Source organism: Trachymyrmex septentrionalis, unplaced genomic scaffold (assembly GCF_001594115.1).
Source record: "Trachymyrmex septentrionalis isolate Tsep2-gDNA-1 unplaced genomic scaffold, Tsep1.0 scaffold126, whole genome shotgun sequence".
In the NCBI taxonomy this organism is placed as follows: Eukaryota; Metazoa; Arthropoda; class Insecta; order Hymenoptera; family Formicidae; genus Trachymyrmex; species Trachymyrmex septentrionalis.
Genome location: NW_017304395.1, coordinates 1135123 through 1160434, shown reverse-complemented (window position 1 = coordinate 1160434; position 25312 = coordinate 1135123). Strand labels below are relative to the sequence as shown.

Below are 25312 nucleotides of genomic sequence, written 5' to 3'. Positions count from 1 at the left end.
TATATATATATATATATATATATAAAAACATAGAGTGCCATCGAAAGATTAATCAAATTTTTGAAAATTATGCATTTTTTATGTTTATTAAATTGTGAATTAATACTAAAATTTTATGTATCAAGTGTAACCTACCAAGGCTCGATATTGATAAATTTTTTTCTCACATATTTCTAATATGCTTTATACTGTTTAGGATCAAGGTAAACGAAGACAAAGGATCTCGATTATTGTAAGCCATTGTGATACTTTTAATTTTATATGAAATACATTTGTAAGTAAAACTGTGATACAAATTAGATAAGAAGATGAAGTGAGGAGTACTGAGAGGAGTGTAAGATAAATAAATACATTTTTGCAAGTAACAATGTAGAACTATTCTTTTTCAACTTTTCTATTCACTATCTTATTAATACCATCAATTCTTTTCAGTCTGGCACATAGACATCATAGAAAATTCACCTTATCGCGAATGAAGCTGTCAATATATGGACGATGTCGTTATCGTTGGCTTAGGAAACCTATAAGATTGCAGCAAGCGAAAAAAAAAGAACCCTAAGGGAGTATATCTGTCTTGAGTGAGTGGGAAGGAAAAAATTTGTGTTTCTAGAGGCTGGTTGACTTGGCGCACAAATTATCTTTTGCACGAATCGTCATGATACCGAGCTCGTCTGCGTGATGATGACTACAACGATGAGAAATGAAGTTTCATGCAATGAACTTCCATTCCCCCGATCGATCGTTTCCCCAGATCCAGAAAAAGTTCATTTTCGTTGAATAACATAGGCTAATGATGAAGAGAACCGTTATCTTAAGGTCACAGGTATACTTCAAGTAAGGTAATTCGGCATGCGAATAACCTATTAGAATTATCGGAAGTTTTTCCTGTTTGTAAAGTTTCCATGTTATGCTTGTTCTGCGTTGCCCTAATAATGTGTTCATAGATCTGCACAACCTTCGGCCATGCCGAGACCAGGATAGGACGTTAACGTGTATGTTTTAGATGTTCAGAAAGTATGAGAGATATTTGAAGAATATATACCGGTAACTTAGCAAGTGAAGGAAAAATTGTCTATGTAAAAAGAGTTTATGCGCAAGGATTATATATTATGTGTAAGAAGTGGGCGGAAATGTTAGGTTTTTCCATTTGGTAACGTTGGTTTCAATTGAAGTAGGAACTGAATTTTATTTCATTTCTATTAGTCATCTTGCATCTTAATATCTTTTTGCAAACATAATTTATGTCAATTGTAAAAAATTTGAAGATCCGAAGATCTAAGAATTTGGAGACTGACTATCCTGGAACTAGGAGGAATCCATGTATACATCTGGGAATCTTTACTAGCCAAAGCTTTCAAAGTCAATGTTTAGAAAATTGAAAAAGAATCTTTATATCTTCATCGAAATCCCAATCTTAGCCGACCAGTTTAAGGATTTAAGTCTGTACCAGCAATGAATCGAGGTGTACACGAAGAAAAAAATCATACATAAAATAAGAGCACAATGAAAAAATATTTTTATTTAAAACGGCACAAACAACACAACACAAATAGCAAGAGTGGTAAATCAACACCAATTGAAAGGAATTTTCTATTACGGTAAAACCTGGCTAAGTAAAATTTATATCTATATATTGGAATTTTTGATCAAATTGTTTATCTGGTAATTTAAGGTGTGTTACATGGTAAATTATCTTAGTTTAGTACTCTCATTTTAATAATTAAGTTTTATATTTACATGATAACAAAGTATGATTTGAACTTTTTTCTCAATAATATCTCTGGTAGCAAGCTGATGCCATTTTGTCATCATTTTGACGTCAAAATGATAACGAAATGACGTAGTTTTGCTACCAGGAATAATTTTATATTGGAATGTTTTTTGTGGAGATAAATAAAGAGATATAAGATAGGAAGGGGGAGGGGAAGGGGGAGGTGCAAATGAGACAAACCTTTTTGATTGACAGACAGCTGCGTGTGTTTGGAAGATTTCTCATCCTATTCGTCCGACTGTGAAGAACTGTGGTTCAAGTGTCCCGAGATTGGCATACCAAAATATAAAATGCAATCTATTGATCGTGACTATATCGTGAAGATTTAATGAGAGTAAATCTGTTGGAGCGTAACTAGTTATCGTTCCTTATATCGTATAATTCCTATATCATATTCGTAATATAATTTACATATTGCATTTTGCTTTGTTCGATTCTTTTTGTTTTACATAGCAGGCTGCAGAACGAAAGAACTAGATCTAAACCTTTCATAGATTAGATAAATGTCCCCGACCGTCATTATCTGCACAGTCCTAATTCGACAACCTGTCGACGATACAATTGGTGATCATCAGGAGATACTACTGGATTTGTATGAAAACGATAAAGGTAACAAGAGACTGAAGATCATTATTGATCTTTGATCCTTGTACTTTGTGCCTTATGAATGTAAATATAGACGGGGGGAAGGAGGGGTAGGGGAAAAACAATGTTTTTATGAGTCATAGGAAGATGCTGCTTTGTATAATGGTAATGAAGAAAAATGTACTTGGAGGATATTTCAAGATGACACAAGATTACCAGATATATAATTGTCGATCACATATGATATGATAATATTCTGCTGATGTCTTTCGATTAGTTTGACAAGATGTAATTTCATCTGAATCCGTACAAAGCAAGTGTGCACGAGACTTCTGCAAGGACGCGCCGAACATACGGACCGTATGAATTTGCAAATCTCGAAAGGCTAAAGATAACACTTCAGTAGTTTAACAATTTTAGAATTTGAAGGATCATCATTCAAGGATCTATAAATATTTAAAAGTCTAAAAAGCCAAAGAGTTTTAGATAATGCTTTTCAAATCACTTTGTTTTCATCATTAATTTAATAGAATTATTTAATTATAATGGAATTATTTTATTGCAATTTGCGTATAGGTTCAAAATTTTTATTTTGTAGAAATCGCAACAATTTATCTATTATGGAACTACCTTATATCAAAAAAAGTTAGAGATACTTTATGAAAAATCCATCTAAGTAATAATAAATCTGACATTTCTTAACTTGAAAAGAGAAAAAGACGCATTGTTTTTAGAAGACATTGATTTTAAAAGTTTTTAAAAAGAGAGGGGGGAGAGAGAGAGAGAGAGAAGTATATAATATTTTATACAATATTACACAAATAATTCATTACAATTGTCAATATATAGGTTTCTAATAGATCTTTTCATCTTTTAGTTAGATTATCTATGGGAGGTATAGTGAGGATGACAAAATACTAGAAATAGTAGGGAGGGAAAGATCAAATACTACTTTGTTTTTTCACAGAAAGCGCCTGTCATTTGAATCACGACGTTATACATAAAATGTGTTCTAATCATGGAATGAGTAGGATGGTTCAATCATTTAAGGCACGATATAATGTGATATGTTTCTATGGGAATCATGTTTCTATGGGAACAGGAAATATATGAAAATTGATATACTAGTTCGAAAGAGGAAATGATGCAAAATATTAAAGTTCAATTCAGTGGAAAGTTCTTAACAAGTTGTACCGCTAAAATGTATTTTTAACAAGGATTTGATCTCGTAAAGAGATAACTTTAGGTTCTGCGACAAAGAGAGCAAAATTGAAAAATACAATTTTCTCGAAGCGGATAAAAATTACGAAGTTTGGTATAAATTATATGGATTCGTTCACACACACAATCTAATATTACAGACTGAAATAATGAATAAGGATTTCGAGCTTTAATAGAATTTTAATAGAATTAATTGGAAAGAAGATGAAATAATTAATGATATAATTAAAAGAAAGATAATAGCATGTGACTCGGTAAAATATACTAATTTATTAAGAAAGATATACGGACCAGTGATAAAGGTAAGCAGCAACTGCTGAATTTGCCAGGTAACGGTTTAAAAAAAAATGTGTTATGCTTTTTTTATCGTTTAATTATTGAACGTTGAGAAATTAATGTTTTATTAATTAATGTTTTTCTGAGATAGGAACCTTTTATGAATATTTCAAGAATATTTAGCGTTAGCTGGGATTTAACATTTACGAAAATAATTAAAAATTTTAAGTGAAAATTAATTTTATATCGATTTTTTAAATATACGTTTTTAAATTGGATTTGTTGAATTAATCAAGTCATTAACTAGATAAATCAAAATTCAAATCGATTTCAATTTTATTTTGCTATAGTATGTTTGTTATCTTTAGCATTTGATAAATCTGAACTCATATTTTAACATATCTTTAATAAAATATATTTGTTTTTCTTTTTTCTGTTATGAATATTTCATGTTAATATGTGCTAGAATAAAATATAAAATGTAAATAATTAGTTTTTTAACACTTTAATCTTAATATTTTTACGTATTTCTATATTTTTTATAAATATATATTTACGGCTCCTGAGTAAGTCATCTATGGTATTACTCAAAAGCCTTAAGAATTTTAGAAGAAAGTAATGCTTGTGTATAAAATGGTCCTCTGTTCCTCAGTGTCGTCATAAACAGTCTTCTACTTTTTTTGGCTTGAAGAAGCTGGATTCCGTTTCCTCTCTTGCTTGAGATTTTATTGTTATTGACCAAAGAATCTTGGACGTGAGTTATCCATTTCTTTAAAATTTTTCCTATTAACCGAGTGTTTTAGAGAGGTACAAAAGTATTCAACCGTGAAATGATCTGCTGTCGACCTTCGAATTCGATGCTGGTCTCCAAATACTTGCTCGACTGCGCAAACGTACCAATTTGGTGCTCAATTTCTCTTGCCGTTGGCTACAAAATCTTAAAGACTTCGTCTCTAGACATACGAGACTTGCGCTATATGTGACTTACCGTTTGTTAAATCAGTCATTCTTAGTCAACTAGGATTTCGTCGCAAAAGAGGACCATCGTGGATGTCCAATGCAAAATAGAATATTGTCATAGGAATTGTAAGAAGTCAGTTTTTTCAACAGCGCTGGTGCGAAATATGCAGATTCTAGAAAAATGGCATATCCTTCTTTCTAAAAAAAGTAAGTTTTATTTATACATAGTTATACAGTCCTGGAAATTCTATTAGCATACTGATAATTTGTTAAAAAAATTAATACAAGAATAATCAAATACACAAGTTTTTATTGTTTCAGTAATATTACAATAAAGATATACACAAAGACGAAACATAACAATATATAGTTAAAAATATAAAGAACAGCTCAAATAATTAAAAATTAAAATACAAAAAAGCTACAAGCCAAAAAATAATTATATATAATCTATACGCAAGCAAACGTTTCTAATTCACACAAGATCGTTTTCAATGTTAATATTGTAAAATTTAAATTCTATGAAAACAAATAGTAACTTAATAAGAACTGCATAAGAACATGAACATCGTTTCAAAATTCCTCACTATTATATAATATCGCAATAAAAACTTATAATGTATGTGTTCCTCATCTTCACAGTCGTCAAGCTATCAATCCGCAATAGTAGTTATCGGTATCGTAAACTATCATATTCATTTCATTACTTTGTTAAGATAAGAGTTTTTATTAAGGTATGATTATAAAAAAATTATTTGTTTATGAGACATTTAATATAATATTTCATGTTAATATGTGCTAGAATAAAATATAAAATATCTTGTAAGTAATTAGTTTTTTGACACTTTAATCTTAATATTTTTACGTATTTATAAAAATTTTAGTTTTAAGATTTATATATATTGCTAAAAATATATCGTAATCTTTTCTTTTTTTTTATTTTAATGTTAGGAACAAAAAAATTGGTATTTGATTATACTTTTATTTTATTTTATTTTATTTTTTTTTAACAAATTGTTAATACTGAAAATTTCCAGGATTATATTTAAATATACGCTTTGAAAAAAATTTGAATTTTTTTTTAAGTTCTAATAAATTTTAATAAACAAAAAATTGTTTTTTACTTTTTATTTATTTTATCGAATTGATTTATTTTATTAAATGCTATATATACGTGAAAAATCGCACATTACATTATTAAATAAATATTAAATACTGAAAGAAAATCTTATATAATATGGAAGTAAATCATATAAAATTGTAGGATCATCACAGGACTCTCTTTATCGTAGAAGATAATCGTAACACTTTAACAGAAAATCGAAACCTTTGAAATTTTTTTCCAGAAAATCTCGTAGAATTTTATTTTCTTTTAAGGAGAAGCATCGCATCATTTTATCATAAAAAAGTTGTCATCGCTGAGTTGATTTTTTGAATAAATTAGTAATACTAAGATTTTCAGGACGATATAATTAATCATCATCGCGAAGTCATAGATTAACTGCATCACAAAATTATCATGGAATTTTATTGTTATATTTAAAAATATAATCGCGTGACGAAAAAAAGGGTCATTGCAAGATTTCATTGCAGAAGAGGATTATCACGGGATTTCGTCATACAAAATCATCGTAGAATTCCATTGCAGAAGAGGACCATAGTGGAAGATCACAGAACTTTATCAGAAAAAGGATTATTGCGGGATTTCATCGCGGAAGATCGTGGGATCTTGATGCAGAAGAGGATCATATAACGAAATTTCGTCATACAAGATCATAGAATTCCATTGCAAAAGAGAACCATCGTGAAAGATCATTATAGAACTTTATCAGAAAAAGGATTATTACGGGATTTCATCGCGAAAGATTGTCGTGGGACCTTCATGCAGAAGAGGATGACATCGTGGGACATTCTGTCGCAGAAGAGGATCATCACAGAATTTCATTATACAAGATCATCATAGAATTCCATTACAGAAGATCATAGACCTTTATTATTGTACAAAAAGAATCATCACGTAATTTCATCGCAGAAGATCATCGTAGGACCTTGATGCAGAAGAGGATTACATCACGGGATTCTGTCGCAGAAGAGGATCATCGTGAAAGATCATCACAAAACTTTATCACAAAAAAGATCATCGCGGAAGATCATCGTGGGACCTTCGTGTAGAAGAGGATCACATGGGATTCTGTCGCAGAAGAGGATCATCACGGAATTTCGTTATACGAGATCATTATAGAATTCCATTATAGAAAGATCACAAAAAGGATCATTATGGAATTTTATCGCAGAAGATCATCGTAGGACCTTGATGCAGAAGAGGATTACATCACGGGATTCTGTCGCAGAAGAGGATCATCACGGAATTTCGTTATACGAGATCATTATAGAATTCCATTATAGAAAGATCACAAAAAGGATCATTATGGAATTTTATCGCAGAAGATCATCGTAGGACCTTGATGCAGAAGAGGATTACATCACGGGATTCTGTCGCAGAAGAGGATCATCACGGAATTTCGTTATACGAGATCATTATAGAATTCCATTATAGAAAGATCACAAAAAGGATCATTATGGAATTTTATCGCAGAAGATCATCGTAGGACCTTGATGCAGAAGAGGATTACATCACGGGATTCTGTCGCAGAAGAGGATCATCACGGAATTTCGTTATACGAGATCATTATAGAATTCCATTATAGAAAGATCACAAAAAGGATCATTATGGAATTTTATCGCAGAAGATCATCGTGAAACATTGATGCAGAAGAGGATTACATCACGGGATTCTGTCGCAGAAGAGAATCATCGTGAAAGATCATCACAGAACTTTATCAGAAAAAGGATTATCGCGGGATTTCATTGCGGAAGATCATCGTGAGACCTTCATGCAGAAGAGGATCACATCATGAGATTCTGTCGCAGAAGAGGATCATCATGGAATTTCGTTATACAAGATCATAGAATTCCATTGCAAAAGATCACAGATCTTTATCACAAAAAGAATCATCACGGGATTTTATCGCAGATCATCGTGGGATCTGGACGCAGAACAGCATCACATTACGGGATTCTGTCGCAGAAGAGGATCATCACGGGATTTCGTTATACAAGATTATCGTAGAATTCCATTGCAGAAGAGGACCATCGTAAAAAATCATCACAAAAAGGATCACCAGATTTCATCACAGAAGATCATCGTGGGACCTTGATGCAGAAGAGGATCACATCACGGGATTATGTCGCAGAAGAGGATCACATCACGGGATTATGTCGCAGAAGATGATTATCATGAGATTTCATCATACAAGATCATCGTAAAATTTCATTGCAAAAGAGAATCATTGTGAAAGGTCATTACAGAACTTCATCACAAAAGAATCATCGCGGGATTTTATCGCAGATCATCATGGGACCTTAAACCAGAAGACGATCACATCATGGGATTCTGTCGCAGAAGAGGATCATCACCGAATTTCGTCATACAAGATCATCATAGAATTCTATTGCAGAAGAGGACCATCGTAAAAAATCATCACAAAAAGGATCACCAGATTTCATCACAGAAGATCATCGTGGGACCTTGATGCAGAAGAGGATCACATCACGGGATTATGTCGCAGAAGAGGATCACATCACGGGATTATGTCGCAGAAGATGATTATCATGAGATTTCATCATACAAGATCATCGTAAAATTTCATTGCAAAAGAGAATCATTGTGAAAGGTCATTACAGAACTTCATCACAAAAGAATCATCGCGGGATTTTATCGCAGATCATCATGGGACCTTAAACCAGAAGACGATCACATCATGGGATTGTTGCAGAAGAGGATCACCACGAAACTTTATTGCAGAAAAAATTATGAGATTTTATTACAGAAGAGGATCATCATTAGATTTTGTCACAGAAGAGAATCATCTAAAGGATCCTGATTAATCATGTTTCGATTGCACATTCAATCATAGAGGCTGGATGCTGGAGCTTTTTAGTCTTAAATGCTATGAGTGGCTCGTGTCCAATCAAACCATGCCCAATCAGTGCCACTCGAATCATTACGGAACTCTGTCGTACAAGAAGGCTATCATGGAGTTTCCATCGTGGAAGATCATCGTAGAGAGAATCTTCATGACTATCGAAGGAGAATTATTATGAAATTCCATCTCAAAAGAGAATCATCGCAGAATTTCATCGCAGAAGAGGATTATTGTACGACTTTGTTGCAGAAGAATCAATATTGTTCGATTTCATTGCGGGTGGGGATTGTTATGGAACTACGTTATAAACACAAAGTCATCTCAGAATTTTATTACAAAAAAGATTATTGCTGAATTGATCATAAAACAATTATTATGAAACTGTTATACATATATGTCATATAATATACTTATTGGGTATATTCAGGGAGATGTTATTAGTATTATTAGTATTATTATTATTATTATTTGTATCATTCTATCCTTGTTTTACGTCTAATGAATGATGAAAATAGAATGACGGCAAATAGTGCTAATAGAGTCTACCCGAACGCACTTATTATGTCATGTATGAGTCATTTGATCTTTGTCCTTTCTTTTTTATAAAACTACACTTTTGAAATAAAAGACTCGTGATAAGACTTTATTAGCGTACAAGAAAGTGCAAAACTACGTTATAGATAAGAATCAACGTGAGTTTTGGAGAAGATAATTATTTTGAATATACATATATTGTAGAAGAATTTACAAAAAAAAGGTTATTTGGCTTTGTCAAAAATTGTATTATTGTAAAAGATGTGACGAAGCTATATCGCTTTGTTGCAAAATAGAATGTCATGATATTCAAATAGAAATCATAAGAATTTTAACATTCTATAAAGTTTTGATAAAATCAGAATCCTTGACATTGACATTAATTTCGTGGATATTAAATTTGCTATTAGAATCAAATTTTATTTTGAATTTTAACGCGATTTCTACAAGCTTCAATATTGTGAAATTTAGACTTTAGACTTGTATTATTATAGAATTAGTATTGTCAATATTGTTGAGTTTGATAATGAACCTTTTGTGGAACTTACAATAAGTTCAAACTAGCAAGTTTAGACTTTCAACGTTATAAGATATAAATTTTAAAGATTACTGGATTTGAATCCTTAATATTATTGCAAAGGTAAATATTATATATAACTTGAAAGTTTAACGTGAATTTTACAACTGCATGACATTTCTAATTTGACATTAACTTGATATTATAAATCCGATATTGTAAGACTTGGAGTCATACAATTGGAGTTTTGACGTCATGGATCTGGAGTTTCACTTTGCGGAACCTGGATTTTCGCAAATATTGGGAGACTTTGAAGTGTTGTGAAATCTAGACTTTGTATATTATATTTGGAATTTTTTACATCATTGGAGTCTTTAACACCTTAGGACTTGGAGTATCAGCATTATAGAATTTTTGATAAAAAATTTTTTATTGAAATATTTTGTAATGCTATTTTGACGAAAAGTTTATTTATACAATTAAGTACAAATTTTAATAATAATATATGCATAATTGATTAATATTTTATAAAATTTAATGAATCATAAAATATCCTGATAGCTAAGTGCAGTAAGTTTGCTGGCATGTTACAGCAACCAATTTCGACAAACTCAGGACAAGATGAGACAACACGTTTGTCGCGTTGAATTCAGTGAAATTCGAATTCTTACGATGGCAAATGGATGGCAATATATCAGCATCAATTTCCTCGACAGTTTGTGTTTTCAATTTGTTATCAGCGAATAACAGTGTATTGTCAGCAAATTAACGGCAACTTGGAAAAACTTCTCATTTGCATGCTATCTGCAGTCAATAGCATCTTTACAACATTGTCATGGCAACAGGCATCAAATAATATATACTATATATATATAGATAATATGCTAACAAAATATGTGCTACGCATTGTAAATATTTTAATACCGACAATGTTTAAGAATTCATGGAAAAAATAAATTTTTTTTTTTTTTAATGACAATTTTTACATGTCATGTCATGTCGTGTTTCACATTTACTTTATCATCGATTACAATCGTTTTACAATTTTATAATTGTCGAAAACGCAGAGATTCGAATCTAATTGTAAGATTGCAATAAACATAACAATACGCTTTTCCTAAGCTATATAATCACTCTTTGACAATTCGATATTCAATAATTATTCAACTAGCAGTCTTGCGATGTTTTGTACGAATCAGACAATTAAGATTAGTGCATCGAAATCGATATTTGTTATCTGTTTATCTAAATTGTAAATTTATCTTACTAAGTCTTAATTTATGCCGAAAATCATTTATGCTTATTATGATATCATATAATACTGTAAAAATGCATTACATTATATATATTGCGTTCAATGACATATGTGATGTAAGTACTCTATATGTTATATTTTTTTTATGACAAATAGATTCATTACAAATCAAGCTGATTGATTTATCTTTAACTTGAACAAAAAAGAATAAATCTGTCCACTTATTTTAAATAGTCATCTCTTATGAATCTTCCATTTCTTAGAACAGGAACTTCCAGCCATCCTGAAATTTAATATTTTCAAAATTTCTTTCGAAATTATAAACATATTAAGTTATAAACATATGTTCGTGCCCAATAAATACAGCACACTGTGAGCGAATGTTCGCATCTGCTTAATTAGGCACTGCGAGCGTGCAGTGCATTTGTTAAAATCGAGAAACAATGCATGCGTTTCTCGAATATTTTTCGAGATCTACGTTCAGAAACACTATTCGAATATTATTTTAACATTCGGCGAACAAGCATAAAATGATACACAAAGACATTCGAGAAATATTTTCAAATATAGCCAGAATTTTGAATAAATGCTTGAAATCTACTCAATAAGGCTTGTATGTAATATTTAAAAAATAATACCGAAATAAATATGAACATTATATTATTTCCGAAATGACTAAGACTTGCAAATCGCATAATATTATTTTAGCAGTTTGCATCAAATAAAAAATATATTTTTATTTTCAATCAATTGGCAGGCCGAAAAAAATACATTGACGGGCCGCGAGCTGTGTGTTGTGAACATTGAAAAATAAACAATAAAAATAGTATCACTTGGGCTTTACTTTTTTAATTTGGTGCAATAAGGATAATATTATTTGGGTTTGATAATTTGCCATTTGGTACAATAGTTTTTTTTTACTCTCATAGCGCCTTTTGTTACCTTAAGGGCAGGTTTTATTTTAAAGGGTTAAAAAAATCGATTTTTTTTACACTTTTTGCATCTCTAAAATGTGTAGAATATGGCTGTAAAAGGATTTTGCAATATTCAAAATGTTAAAGCAATTTGACTTGTTGAACCGGATTTTACATCGGTCGAAAATTAAGTGAGCTCAACGGTATTATGTGCAAAACAAGCAAGAATCGAAAGAAGAAAGGCTCAAATGCAACAAAATTTGTTCTTTGAACAGGAGGAGAAATTTACTTATAGGTCAGAAATCGCTGATTAAATGTAAGTTGCAAAATATTATAGTTAACTAAAATCATTATCATACAGTAAAATTTTATTTTTTCTCGAATTCCATCCGTAAGCTACAGCTGCAATTTTCTACATTTCTAAAAATAAAAATTTTTTTTGTATGTTAAAATATAAAAAATAATGCAAAAAACTTTTGATATCTCTTTCCTTTCCTTATGAAAAAAATGGTTAAAAAATACAAAAATTTTGACCTCTAGACTAGATTCCTTTTAAGAGAATCCTAAAATAAAGCCCGAACTCCGACGAAGTCACCAGAGATCGTTGTTTTTCCAGTGCATCGATCTTATATCTTTATATATTATCACGTCAATATCTTACGCAACCTATGATACATGCAGTCGCATGTTCTGACAATTTTTGTATAACAATTTATTATTGTTTTTGTATAACAATATTGTTACGATAAAGCGTCTAAGTCTAATTCTAAAAACTCGACGTTATTTGTTAGTGCAAACTACTCGCACAGCATTTTAGATTTTAAATACGTAGCAGATACATGAAATTTGAAATGTTGCTGTATAGCAGACATAGCAATACGTATGAATTATATATCAGATACATGTTTAATACTGATGAATGTCCGCCTGTAGATAATAATATGTAATTTTTTACTTACATATCAGATACATAAAATTTGTGATGTTATAGCTATACAGTAGATTCGTAACAATACGTATAAATCATGTATCAGATACATATTTAATATAATTTACATTACCAAATACATATGACTATATTTTTTCCATATTAAATACGTAAATTATGTATTTGATACGTATTCTTAATATTGCAAATACGCGTTCAAAATGTATTATGTACATGTATTATACAATTAGCCATTTACAGGTCAAAGTATGTAATTCCATTTTTTGAATTTAAAAAAATTTTAATGCCAACTTGATTGTTACTTTGGCTCTAAAATTTTAAGATTCTAAAAGTAAAATTAATCACTTTGACCTGTAAACGACCATATCCATACATGCATATATATATATATATGTATATATATATATATATAATATATATATATATAATATATTATATATATATTGTATAACTTATTTACATCCTTAGTTGTGGCTGTATGCTCTTTATTATTTAACCTTTGTAAATTAAATAAAAAATTTGAAGTATATATATATATATTAGACACACATATATATATATATATATATATATATATATTAGACACATATATATATATATATATATATATATAAAACAATAAGTAAATTTAACATTATTATAAAAATTAAGCTTTATACTCGTATTTAGATATTTCATATATAAATTTGTTATACAAAATGTCACGCAAATTTAAAATATAATACTTTTTGAACAGTTAAATAAATATACTTTTTACAATTAGGGAGAGTTCTCAAGAAAACATGACATATTTATTAAAAATACTCTTTTAATGAACATTACAATTATAAAAGGTTTGAATGTTCTCTCTCTCTCTCTCTCTCTCTCTCTCTCTCTCTCTCTCTCTCTCAATTCATAATAAATTTATATTAAGGATTGCATACTATTAATAAGTGGACGCTGTATTGCCTTCAAAATTAATGGTTTTGATGTTTCTGTTCAATTTCTTCGTAGTAGTTGCACAAAATAAAAATTCTTTTTCCACGATTAAAATGTACATGCTAATGTATATAAAAATTATTCATTATAACATAATTTATAAAAAAATCCTTACGGATTAAACTGATGTGAGTTGACTTCAGTCTTGGATCCCTATTTTTGAAAATATATACAGAAAATTAAGGTAAGGTATGCTATAGTATATTAATCACGTATACTATAGTACGTTCCTTATACTAATTCAATACTTTACCTTATACTTATTCAATTTTAAATACATTTTTTTGGTGTATGTGTATATATATATATATTTTTTTTTTCTTCGATAAATAGGTATTTTATAATTTTCGCAATAGTTAATAAAAAATTAATAACTAAAAATTGCTGAATAAACCCGGCTTACCATGCCAAATTGAACGCGCGATGAGAAACGGCCTAATAATCGATCATAATTGCTAGGTGTATGAAATGTTTACTACAAGCGACAATAGCTTCGCACGAGTCGCGCATGTTATCGCTTTGAGCTATGATTATCTTTCTTACTAAAACAAAATCTTTAAACAGTACAGAAAAAATATTTAAAATTAAGTTAATAGTAATACACGACTCAATTAGAATAACTAAAAATAAAACGAGGAGTTATGAGTCAGAACTATGTAAGTGTTAGTGCTAAATTATTAAACCAATAAAACTTGTATAACATATAATAACAAACGTTTCCCTTTATTGGTTCATTTTCAATGTTCAACAAATTCAATTATCCATAATTATTAAAACCAGTATAGTGTAAATGTAACAAAACGCCAGTTAAACATAAAATTAAAAATATGACAACTTGAAACGTTGCAAAAACGCTCTCACTAATTGTAAGTGCAATTCGCTCGCAAATCTTGTTAAAGATGTAATTGAAAGCTTCGGACGAGAACTGTTTTAAGTGAATGATCGTCAATAACGTAAAAATCAAATACAATATAAAAATAGTATGCAAAACTATGCTCATAATATAAGGTACTAACTTAGCCAATCTATAATTGCTAATCCCAAGGAGCACAAAGTTATGAGAAAGTTCTTACAATTCCGTAAAACCTTTATACAACACACATCGGCAAATTATACGACAAAATAGTTAATGTCGATTATACAACTATTCGAAATTTTTATAACATTCATACGACTTCGTACAAATTAATTATTATATAATATTCTTTTTAATATTTTGTATCATCTAAACAACATTTATGTTAGTTATCTCGCGATATAAAATGTCATTATTTTTGAAGCGTTTATATGACTCCATACATTTTAACTCAACTTTTGAATTATAATATTAGTTTTCAGAATACTCACTCAATTGTGAATATGGACGTTGTTGCGTAGAAATAATGTGTATATTTATAAAACATTATAACTTTATATAATGTTATATAACTTTATGAGATTATTTTATTGATTACTATTGATCTGTGTACGCGTTCATTAGTAGTTTTATATTTAATAATTACAGTTACAAATATATCTGGATAAATCAAATGAGAAGGAAAACAGTATTTAAATATAGTAGTAACTATTACAAGAGAGTGAAGCACTTAAAGCAGCAGCTGATAAAAGTTACTGAAAAAAATAGAATGTACAAAAGTAATGCAAAATTCGATCATCTTAAATAAAAAACGCAATTAATGGAGATCAAAAAGTTACATGGTCGCTATCAAGGAGTCGAGTAACAGTTGAATTCTAAACTGTCCAGACATGTGTGCAATTATTAGGGTTAGCGTGTTAGATCATCCCACAAATCTTAAGTTCAAATCCCGTCGAAGCTACATGCGTTTTCATAAATATGTATATGCGTATAAATGTTCGGCGTATATCTCAAATGCGATGAATATTAAGATGTAAATATGAAGAAAAATATTATTTTTAATAAAAAATATTTAATTTTGATAATTATTGATGAAAGTTGTATTAACATCTGTACATGATCTTTAAAACGGCTATTGAGACATTATTCTATGATTATTAACGATTTGTTGTAATACAGTTATATATTACAAATTTGAATATAGTTAATAAGATGTTAGAAATCAGTCATATAGGTTCTCCACTTAGTTGTTATAAACATTTCAACAATGTTACTGCCTATACTTTTAAGTTGCAGTACGGTTGTAAAAGAAGTTACAAAGTTTTTAAGAAAGTTGTATAAATATTTCTATAACTGTTATGCCACTAGAGTGTGCTTCTTGGGATTGTTGACATTCTGTTAATTGATATTAGGCCTATACTGATTGCCAAAGTTGCGATTGGCGCAGTATTTGCTTAGTACATAATTGGCCGCTACTGCGTCACTTGATAACAGTTAAAAAATAATAATATACATATAAATGACGTTTATTAAAGTTGTATTCATTGGTATATTCATCGAAATATGCTTTTATTGTTATTAGAAAATGAATTTAACGACTATTTTAATTATAATTAAGAATTAAAATATACATTAGAAGCAAGCATTATTTTTACAATATGTACATAGGGAGGATCCCGTTAGCGCAGATGACAACATTTACTCACATCGGCCGGTGCCTAGTAATTTTTCACTTCTTTACCAATGGGTATATTTAGCGGATTTAACAGTTAAGAATCGCTGTTATTGATGTATTTTAGCTCATTCAATCAGAATTTTAGATCTAGAAGAATATACCAATAGCAGCGAACGCTCAACTATTGAGTCTGCGCCTATTGAGAATATTTTATTTTAAATCAGCCAATTAATGATGTGCTATCGGACGTTACACTAAGGGTGAAGTCCTATGAAGCGTATTTGCGGCGTATTGCGTAATCGCGTAACCAATCAATAATTAATAAAACGCGAAATCACAACAGCGGATCACTTCTGATTGGTTATGCAGTAAATTTCAAATGAACAAACTTCATGGGACTCCATCCTAACATATATACAAATGTCCCGGAATTTTTTGTCGAGCGCTTTTGTGTAAATAGAGCGATTAGGATTAAACTGAGTCGAAAAGTCCTCTACCATTTTGCAATTTTCGGTTAATCAAATATTAATTTATGAAAATAATTAAATTCGCCCGGCCTACCGTCAAATACAAGCAAGCGACAATATAAAATCGCCCAGTCAGGCGCGCCGTCGCTAGCGATGTTGACACGTTAATGTCAATATCGTTTGTAAAAACGTGTATAATAACGAAGAATGCATCTCTCTGGGCGATCTTATTTCGCCGCGCTTGCATTTGGCGGTAGATCGGGCAAATTTGGCCACACGATTTAAAATCGACTTGCCATTAATTTTCTATACTTATTCTTTAATTCTTTCAAGTTATGCAAACGATTCGACTAACGCACAATAAAAACTGATATAATTTTTTATTTCACATGCGTAGAAACATTTTTATCTTTGAAAATCAAATTTTATTAGGGACTTTTCAATGCTATTATATTAAAAAATAAATTTTATATTTACTGTGTTCTAACAATTAATATTTTTTTATTATTTGGTCAGCTTTCACTGCTCTGAACTTATCAAAGATTTTTAATACGACAAAAACGTAGTTGAATAAATGTATACACATATAAAAATCGCGATGCGATATATTGTGTGTGTGTGTGTGTGTGTGTGTGTGTGTTCATGATATTTAAGGGAATCCTAAAGTGAAGTCCAAACTCCGACAAGTCATCAGAGGTCGCTGTTTTTTCAGCGCATCTAGAGATACTATAATAAGAGTTAGCTATCGAGATAATGATTTTTGATTGATTGCTGAAATCCGCTATATGTAATAACCAATTAATTTCAAATGAGCAATAGCCAACACAACCGCGAGTTACAAACAAATTGCAGAAAATCATGTATTTGAGGTTATTCTTCATGTTTTCGTCATTAACTAGCGCTGGCAATATAACGTTTACATGAGATTTGTTAAAGAATATTACTTCTAACCATACTATGCTCATTTAATTGAACTCAGTTACATGTGTTTGACATGTCATATTTTCTGTATATCATCTGTAGTCTCTGTAGTAGTATTTAGCTATTCGTCTATAGTCTCTACAGTATTTAGCTATTAATGGCGGCGGTTTATCTTAACTCTTATTATAGGGGAACTAAATACTTTACGACATATCTTTATATACTACCACATCAATATCTTACGCAATCTATGATACACGCAATTGCACATAAATTTTGTATAACAAATTCGTTGCTATAAAGCATCTAAGTCTAATTCTAAGAACTCGACGTTATTTGTTCGTGCAACTACATGTCTGTGGATTACTATTTCGTAAGTACAGGTTGCAAAACTTTCGTATCAAGCAAATGTTATCACGATTTGACAACTTGAGACGCCATGTTATACTAAGAACTGCTAAAAAAATATATCAATTTCGAAATTTTTGATCGTTTTCGGTATAAACTCCACCTCACAGACAGTATTAATGCATATATTTTAATCCTGGAAAAGGATTTTCGAATCTGTGAAAGAGAAGAAAAGTATTTGTTATACAAAAATTATATGATTTAGTCGGTAATATAGACGACTTTAGGATCCCCTTAAGGAAAAAAAATCACAATTACAATAGGGATACATAATTTACAAAAATCATACATTCCTACACACATGCATGCACGTGCGCGCGCATAATGTTGAGAAAGTGTCTAAGATACTTAAAGCACATTCGCAAGATTTAAAACTTCAATGTTTTTTAAATGTCGCATTGATGAAATAGATCTAAGCGTCGTCAAGCGATATTGTCGTCCTGCTTGAAGCCTTGAAAAGGGCTTTGTATCCTGGCGGATTTGTTGGGTGCAATGAGTAATCTGCTCCAAGCACGACAGGTCTTGCCGGACCATACCCACATGCCGGAGGTGACGCCGACCACGAGAGACAGAAAGAGTCTCAGAAGAGCAACTTCGAGACCGGCAGCTCGGTATACCGGACCTGGGGTGCAATTCTGCGCCGCACGGCAGTCCAACGCGGCCAACAATGCCAATTTTCGCCATCGCGGCCTTACCGAGGCTTCCTGCAGCACACAGACAAGACCACCCAGTGCCGGCAGCGCGTACAACAGCGCGAAGATACCTAGTCGCGTCATCAGGCGTTCCAATTTCATTGCGCTGCGTCCAGCGCAGCGCACGGCCCTCCGCACGCGTACCAGCGCGCTTCCAGCAACACTACCAAACACGCAGCCCAACAATAGTAGCATGGCGTGCGGCAACACTTCTAACCACAGTGCCGACTCGTCTGAGATCTGGCACAATCCGGTTAATTCGTCTGCCACCACGTTACGCGACAATAGACTTCCTATATGAAGAAAGACATATTCATGATTCATACTAGAGAAATCATAAATGTAAAAGTTATAATTATAAATAAAAAAACCTATAACTGAAATGGATCAATAAGAAAAGAATATATAATAGTAATAATGAGAGGAGTGTGTGCGTATGTGCAGGTGAAAGGATCAGATCATATTAGTTTCTATATATGTCTGAATCTTAGAGTCAGAGTCACTTAGATCTATAAAAAAGTCTTCTGTGACTTCTGCTAACAATAAGTCAGTATGATAAGTCAGTATACGGTTACCGATGACCCGCACGGCATTTAATGTGAATAGATTTTAGATCTATGCGATGTATGCATAAAGTTACCTCCTGTGAAAAATATTGGAAAAATCCACGCAGCCGCATGAAGATAGGGCGCAATGTCATAAAGAGCTTCGCTGCTCCACTCATTCCTGGCGCTTAGCAGCCAGCAACCACACAGCACTGCCCACCACATATTGCTGGCTAATCCCAGATAATACCTGACCAGCCACCAAATTGTACAAGGAATGCTCTTCAGAGCATCGCGAACCTATTCATAATTTCATAGATAAAGGTAGATTACAGCAGATAAATAAAGACAGATAAAAAAGGATGATAGAATGAGCTGTATTTTTCTCTTGGAATGGCAAGTAAAAGCGGTATGTTTTTTGAGCTGTTGAATTATTGCAGCAGCTGAATTAATGCATTGCTCTGATTCTATCTTTAAAAAAAAATACCTTTAAAAAATTTTAATTTGTCGGGAAAATATAAAAATTAAAATATAAGATTATTAATATCTAGTACCATAAATTATTATTGTTGACCTTCACGAACACATGTATCTATGTTTTTCTGCTTGTAAACCATGATAATACTCTCATCTCTAATAATTCATGTATTAAAAAACAGTAAACAAATTATTAATATCTAAAAACAAAGGCATTCTCAATGGGAACATGAATCTGGATTATGATTGGGGAGCGTTATTGATCGCCGTTGTTATGCCTAATTTCGAGGTTTCATTTTCACTTACATGCTTAGCAAACAATGAACAACAATGTTCATTGTTTCTAAGATGTCATAGTCAAGTTAAAGTAATTGTAGTTCCTATTGAAAATACCTGTTTTCAAATATAAATAATTTTTTTATTTTTTTATTACGCAGGACATGAATTATTAGAGATAGGATTATGTTTTCACATTTTACTATTAGGAAAACACGAATTAATATATTCGTGAAGCTTAATAATAATAATAATTTATAATACTAGACACTTATATATATACAACAGTTCGTATCTCTTTCTGTCTCTCAAATCAGTCGTTCATGACTGATCTCCATTTGATGTAATCACTTAGAAGCGTATGAATTGTCTTCACCGATTTTTATTAGTGGCTATTTTCATCATAATGTAAAATTTAGATATTTCATCTTTTAGTTGATCTGTTCATTAGGGCAAGTCCCATCATGGAACAAGTCGGAATGGATTCTGATCGGAATTATTCAATTATTCTCTAGATTTCTATTGTGTTTTCTAGGGAAAATGGAATAATTTCAATCGGAATTGATTCCAACATGTTCCATGATAGGAACATGTTCTATGATATTCCCTAGTTAGGAATTGGCCTCGCGCTCTTTTGTCTTCGACGTTGCCAACAATTTTTCAGACTGTTGTTTCGGACTATGTAGTCGAAATAGGACAGTATACCTTAGTGGTATACAGTTGACTTTTTATTTCAGGGATGAATGAAATAAAAAGGATCCTCTGAAAGGATAAATATATTAGTGCATCTAGTGGTCTATGATGTTTATAGTATTCGCCTCCAATACCACATTTATTTCGAACGCATCGATTCTCAGCTGTCTCTTTCTTGCTCAGGTAGTCCAAACTTCCGTTCTATAAGAGAAATATGGAAAATGACTTGGATAAGGACTGCGTTCGGAAACGTTACCCGAATGCCCCTGTATATCATTTTATCCTTATTTAATATTGAACAAGGATAAAACGATACACGGAGGCACTCGGAGGTGATGTTTCTGAACGTAACCAAGGCGGATTTTTGTCCGAACCCACGATTCTTTCAGAACCCAGATGTTAACAAGTCTGATATCTTGGTCATGGCGATGGTTTGTTTAATTTCAGGGATGCAGCTTCCATCTTTACTTATAACTGATCCCAGATAAAATCAATGTCTTAAATGGTGTTGGGATTCGAGTATACCAACTCGATTCACCATGAGCTTAGCTTTGTTCCTGTAATGATCCTATTTATTCACTTTCGCTTTCGAATCTTCGTATTATTTTCTTCATGTCGTTCACGGATGTTGCGAATAACACAGTATCGGCATATCATAAAGATTGATTATTCTCCTCCCATCAATAGCAAGCTCTTCTTCCCATCTAGTGTCTTACGAAATATTCTCCGTAAATATTTAAGAACATATACGAGAATATATTCCTGCCACATATCTTTTTTCGTATCGAACGTTGAAACGTTGCGTATCGATTCTTATGTAGGAATGTTTGTTAAGATTGCGAATGAGGTCGATAAAATGCCTTGGAATTTCTCGTTAAAAACATTCAGGTTCATATGATTTTACTCTAGCTAATTTTAAGACTTTACCTATAAATTAGAATGTTTTCAAAATCAGGATCAGATGAAGCAACTAAAATATTCCACAAAAAATATTTTATTTTAATTGTTACTGGGAACAAAAATCGGCTCATTTTTATCTATTGTCCTTTAATATAAAAAACCAATATTAAAAATAATAATAGTAGATAAAGATATAACAAATTAAAATCAATATAAACTTGCAGATGTAATATGTGTTGTATGTAATACCACAAATTCCAATAAGCAAAATCTTAGCAGTATACTAATAATTTACCAATAGAATTTTGAGCAGGATATTGCAGTAGATTGGCATCAATTGCGTCTATATAAAGCTCGTGTCGGCAAAGTCTGTTGATAATCTAATAACGAATTGCAAATGAAAGTTGAACAAAATCTATTCCACATAGCACACTTTATCCTAGGAAAGTCCCACGGACGTCTTAGACAACATCCGTGAGATATTCAAGGAACTCCATGAAATATCACAAATATATATATGCGTGTGTATATATGTGAGCGTTATCTAAAATAAAAGAGAAATGTTTTAGGATACTATATTATGAAAGCGAGAAATATATATATGCTATTGTCCCATTATTACACAATAAAATAAAAGATTAATTTGAAATAATATATGTTACATCTTTGTAATTTATATATTCTTGGAACTGCGTTCGAAACATTACCCGAGTACCTCCGTGTATCGTTTTGTCCTTGTTGTTCACTCAATGTTAAACAAGAAGGCATCCGAGTAATGTTTTCGAATACAGCCTTAATATAACATTTAATATAATAAAAATCTTTGTAATAAGCTCCATATGAGATATATCTTAATTAGCAAGCAGTAGGTACGTCGTATCGTTTGTGTGTCCAAAGTAATTATGACATTCTTTACTTTTAATCTCTAGTTCTCACTCTCCATGCAAATCTTTGCTGTACTATGAACATCCTTAGGACATTTCTTGAAGAAGTATATGTGATAGAAGAATTTGAATATAGTAGGATATCTGAAGATATTAATAGGATATCTTATGATATTTTATGATATTTTCTTTGAATATCCCAGATAGGATATCCGTGGGATCGCTTTGTCAACATGGGACAATTTAGGATATCTTCAGGATAAAGTGCTTTGTGTGGGATCTTTTCGTAATTATTTGAATGGAACATATCATTAAAATAGTTAAATAGTTATTATATTGTAAATTCTCTCGTTTTACAATCGATCATATTCTGCTAGCAAATTTTGCAATTTTTGCTAAAAAAAAATCTATTTTGGAATAACTATTTGGAATTATATTTCTTCTCTTAAATTGGAGTTAGTTTATACTTTTAATCAAGTCTTCTTTAATTAACAACCAAATATGAATTATAAAGAATTGCACTATTTACTGGAATAATCTATTTACTTACTGGAATGTAACTCGGCCCATCAATCTGACTGACGCAGCTAAGATTATCAGCTCCAACCACAGCACGGACAATGTAAGCCATAGAGAGGAGATTATAGCAGAGCGCCAGAAAGACTATCGGTCTCTCAGGATAACGAAATCTGGACGGCTCAACCCAGAAGGTTAACAGAGTGAAGAGCGTTGACAGGAAGCAGAGCCATGCCCAGCCAGTCATCCAACGTTCGGCAAATTTTTTGTCTTCTGCGCGATAATATGCGTCGGTACCACAACGTGGTGCGCAAGAAATCTGTAGAATAATAAAAAAAAAATATATAAAAAGCGTTTAAATTTAATTTATAATTCGATAAACACAAAAAAATAAAGCCTAAATATATATAAAATAAAGCGGGCCTTCAAAGAGGGCCGAAAAAAGTTTGCCTTTAATGAAGAGTTCTTTACAAGTGTTCAAGATTGGATTAGCCTAAAGCTAAAATATTTTAACACTATAAAAAGTATAAAACTATAAAAATATATCTTTTTAATATTTTGTATTATATATCTGGGTATATTGAAAAATAATATTTATAATTTATACTGTTGTTACTTTTACTTTTTATATAATTATTAAATTATAATTTAAATTTGAATACTTCTATCTATGCAATTTTTGCTTTCTCTTATTTATTCGCTTATTCTAACCATTTCCATTTCGGATATCTGCACAAAATGAGGTGGACACTGATAATGTTGTTGCTGCTGTTGCAATCTTATAGATATTTGCGGTGGTCGTTCATACATCACCGGCCATTGTTGCTGAACGGTTGGTAGTGTTGGTGAACTGGTGTTGTCCAACGTTTCGTCCGGCGGCTGCACGCACAATGTATTTCCTACATATGCAATATAGGAAGAATAGAGGTTTAACATATAATTTATAATTAGTAAAACTAGTATAACCATATATTAATTTATATTTAATATTACATGATTTAAATGTATTAAAATAGTTAAATATATTAAAGTACAGAAGGATATTTGTTCACATACATCGAAGAGTAATGTTGTCTACAAAATATCGTGTAATAATTGCGATGCGTCATATGTTGGACAGACAGGCAGACAATTAAAAACCAGGATTACAGAGCACCGCAATCACATTAGATACAACACTTCTGTCCGTTCTGTATCATAACCGAGGACAGACGACAGCATGATCACGATTTCCAATGGGATAAAGTCAAAATTTTAGACGAAGAGCCTTGCTATAGGAAACGTTTAATTTCTGAGATGCTCAATATCAAGAAGCAGAAAAATAGTCTAAATTTACAAACTGACACTGAAGGTCTTCACAAGGCTTATATTCCTATTATAAGTAAAGTTTGACTTTTCGGTACTAACAGTCCGTCTCTTCTCTCAGTTCGTGGTGATCCGTATTAGCGAGCGTACATAACAATTGATACATTATGTCCGTCTTACACATCTGCGTTCCACCTAATTTACTATATTCTGGTGGTTTTTTCATTCTTGTACATTCTTGGACACGCCTGTTTGAATAATTTACACTTGTTTTTTGGTGAGTTTGAATTACGTTTTAAATTTTCGGTATATTAATTTAGTTGCACTTTTTTAAGAAGTTTTTTATCTTTTTTAACTAGAACTGTTTCAAGTGATACGAAACACATTTGACTGTTCAATTGTATGTGAATAATATCGAGTTTTACATCAAGACTCACCCGAATTGTGATTATGCGAACATTTCCATTAATTATTTTTGTACTGCGGTTTTTTTTATATGTTAATGTCTGAAGAGGGCTCAATCCGGTAATCGAAACTTGTAATGTTTTTTAATTTATTATCACTGTTACTTGTTGTTTTAATATATTTTCTTTCTTTTTTATTATTTTTTTGTATTTTTAATTTATTCCTTCATCTGTATGATTTTTTCAGAGAAATGCGAGAGAATTGACTCTTACTTTGCCCTTGTTTTTATTGTTATTTAATTTATATATATGAAGAGTCCTTGAATTGTGTTTCTTTATGTAAATGG

At 31.2% G+C, this 25312-nt stretch overlaps 2 protein-coding genes, 1 long non-coding RNA gene and 1 pseudogene across 4 annotated transcripts in view; 3 read left to right on the top strand and 1 right to left on the bottom strand.

Moving 5' to 3' along the window:
- LOC108756053 overlaps positions 1 to 2476 on the top strand; it is a 4262-nt gene extending 1786 nt beyond the window's left edge. The window contains exon 3 of the mRNA XM_018499616.1: positions 433 to 2476. Within this exon, the coding sequence (XP_018355118.1) occupies positions 433 to 559 (127 nt within the window). The 3' untranslated portion in view covers positions 560 to 2476. The remainder of the gene's footprint in view (positions 1 to 432) is intronic.
- A 1910-nt stretch (positions 2477 to 4386) lies between these two features.
- Positions 4387 to 6644, top strand: LOC108756073. Of its 2 annotated transcripts, none has more exons than XR_001939808.1 (2): positions 4387 to 5020; positions 6078 to 6644. It is a non-coding gene; the product is annotated as an uncharacterized LOC108756073 (long non-coding RNA). The 2 variants fall into 2 exon arrangements; XR_001939809.1 differs by having other exon boundaries at positions 4387 to 5024.
- Positions 6645 to 6910: 266 nt separating this feature from the next.
- Positions 6911 to 8893, top strand: LOC108756067 (annotated as a pseudogene).
- A 9657-nt stretch (positions 8894 to 18550) lies between these two features.
- Positions 18551 to 25312, bottom strand: part of LOC108756394 (frizzled-9-like) — a 27712-nt gene continuing 20950 nt past the window's right edge. Inside the window, exons 3-6 of the mRNA XM_018500154.1 lie at positions 23968 to 24155; positions 23291 to 23575; positions 19606 to 19810; positions 18551 to 19258 (exon numbers count right to left, since the gene is read on the bottom strand). Coding sequence (XP_018355656.1) covers positions 18696 to 19258; positions 19606 to 19810; positions 23291 to 23575; positions 23968 to 24155 — 1241 coding nt within the window. The 3' untranslated portion in view covers positions 18551 to 18695. The remainder of the gene's footprint in view (positions 19259 to 19605; positions 19811 to 23290; positions 23576 to 23967; positions 24156 to 25312) is intronic.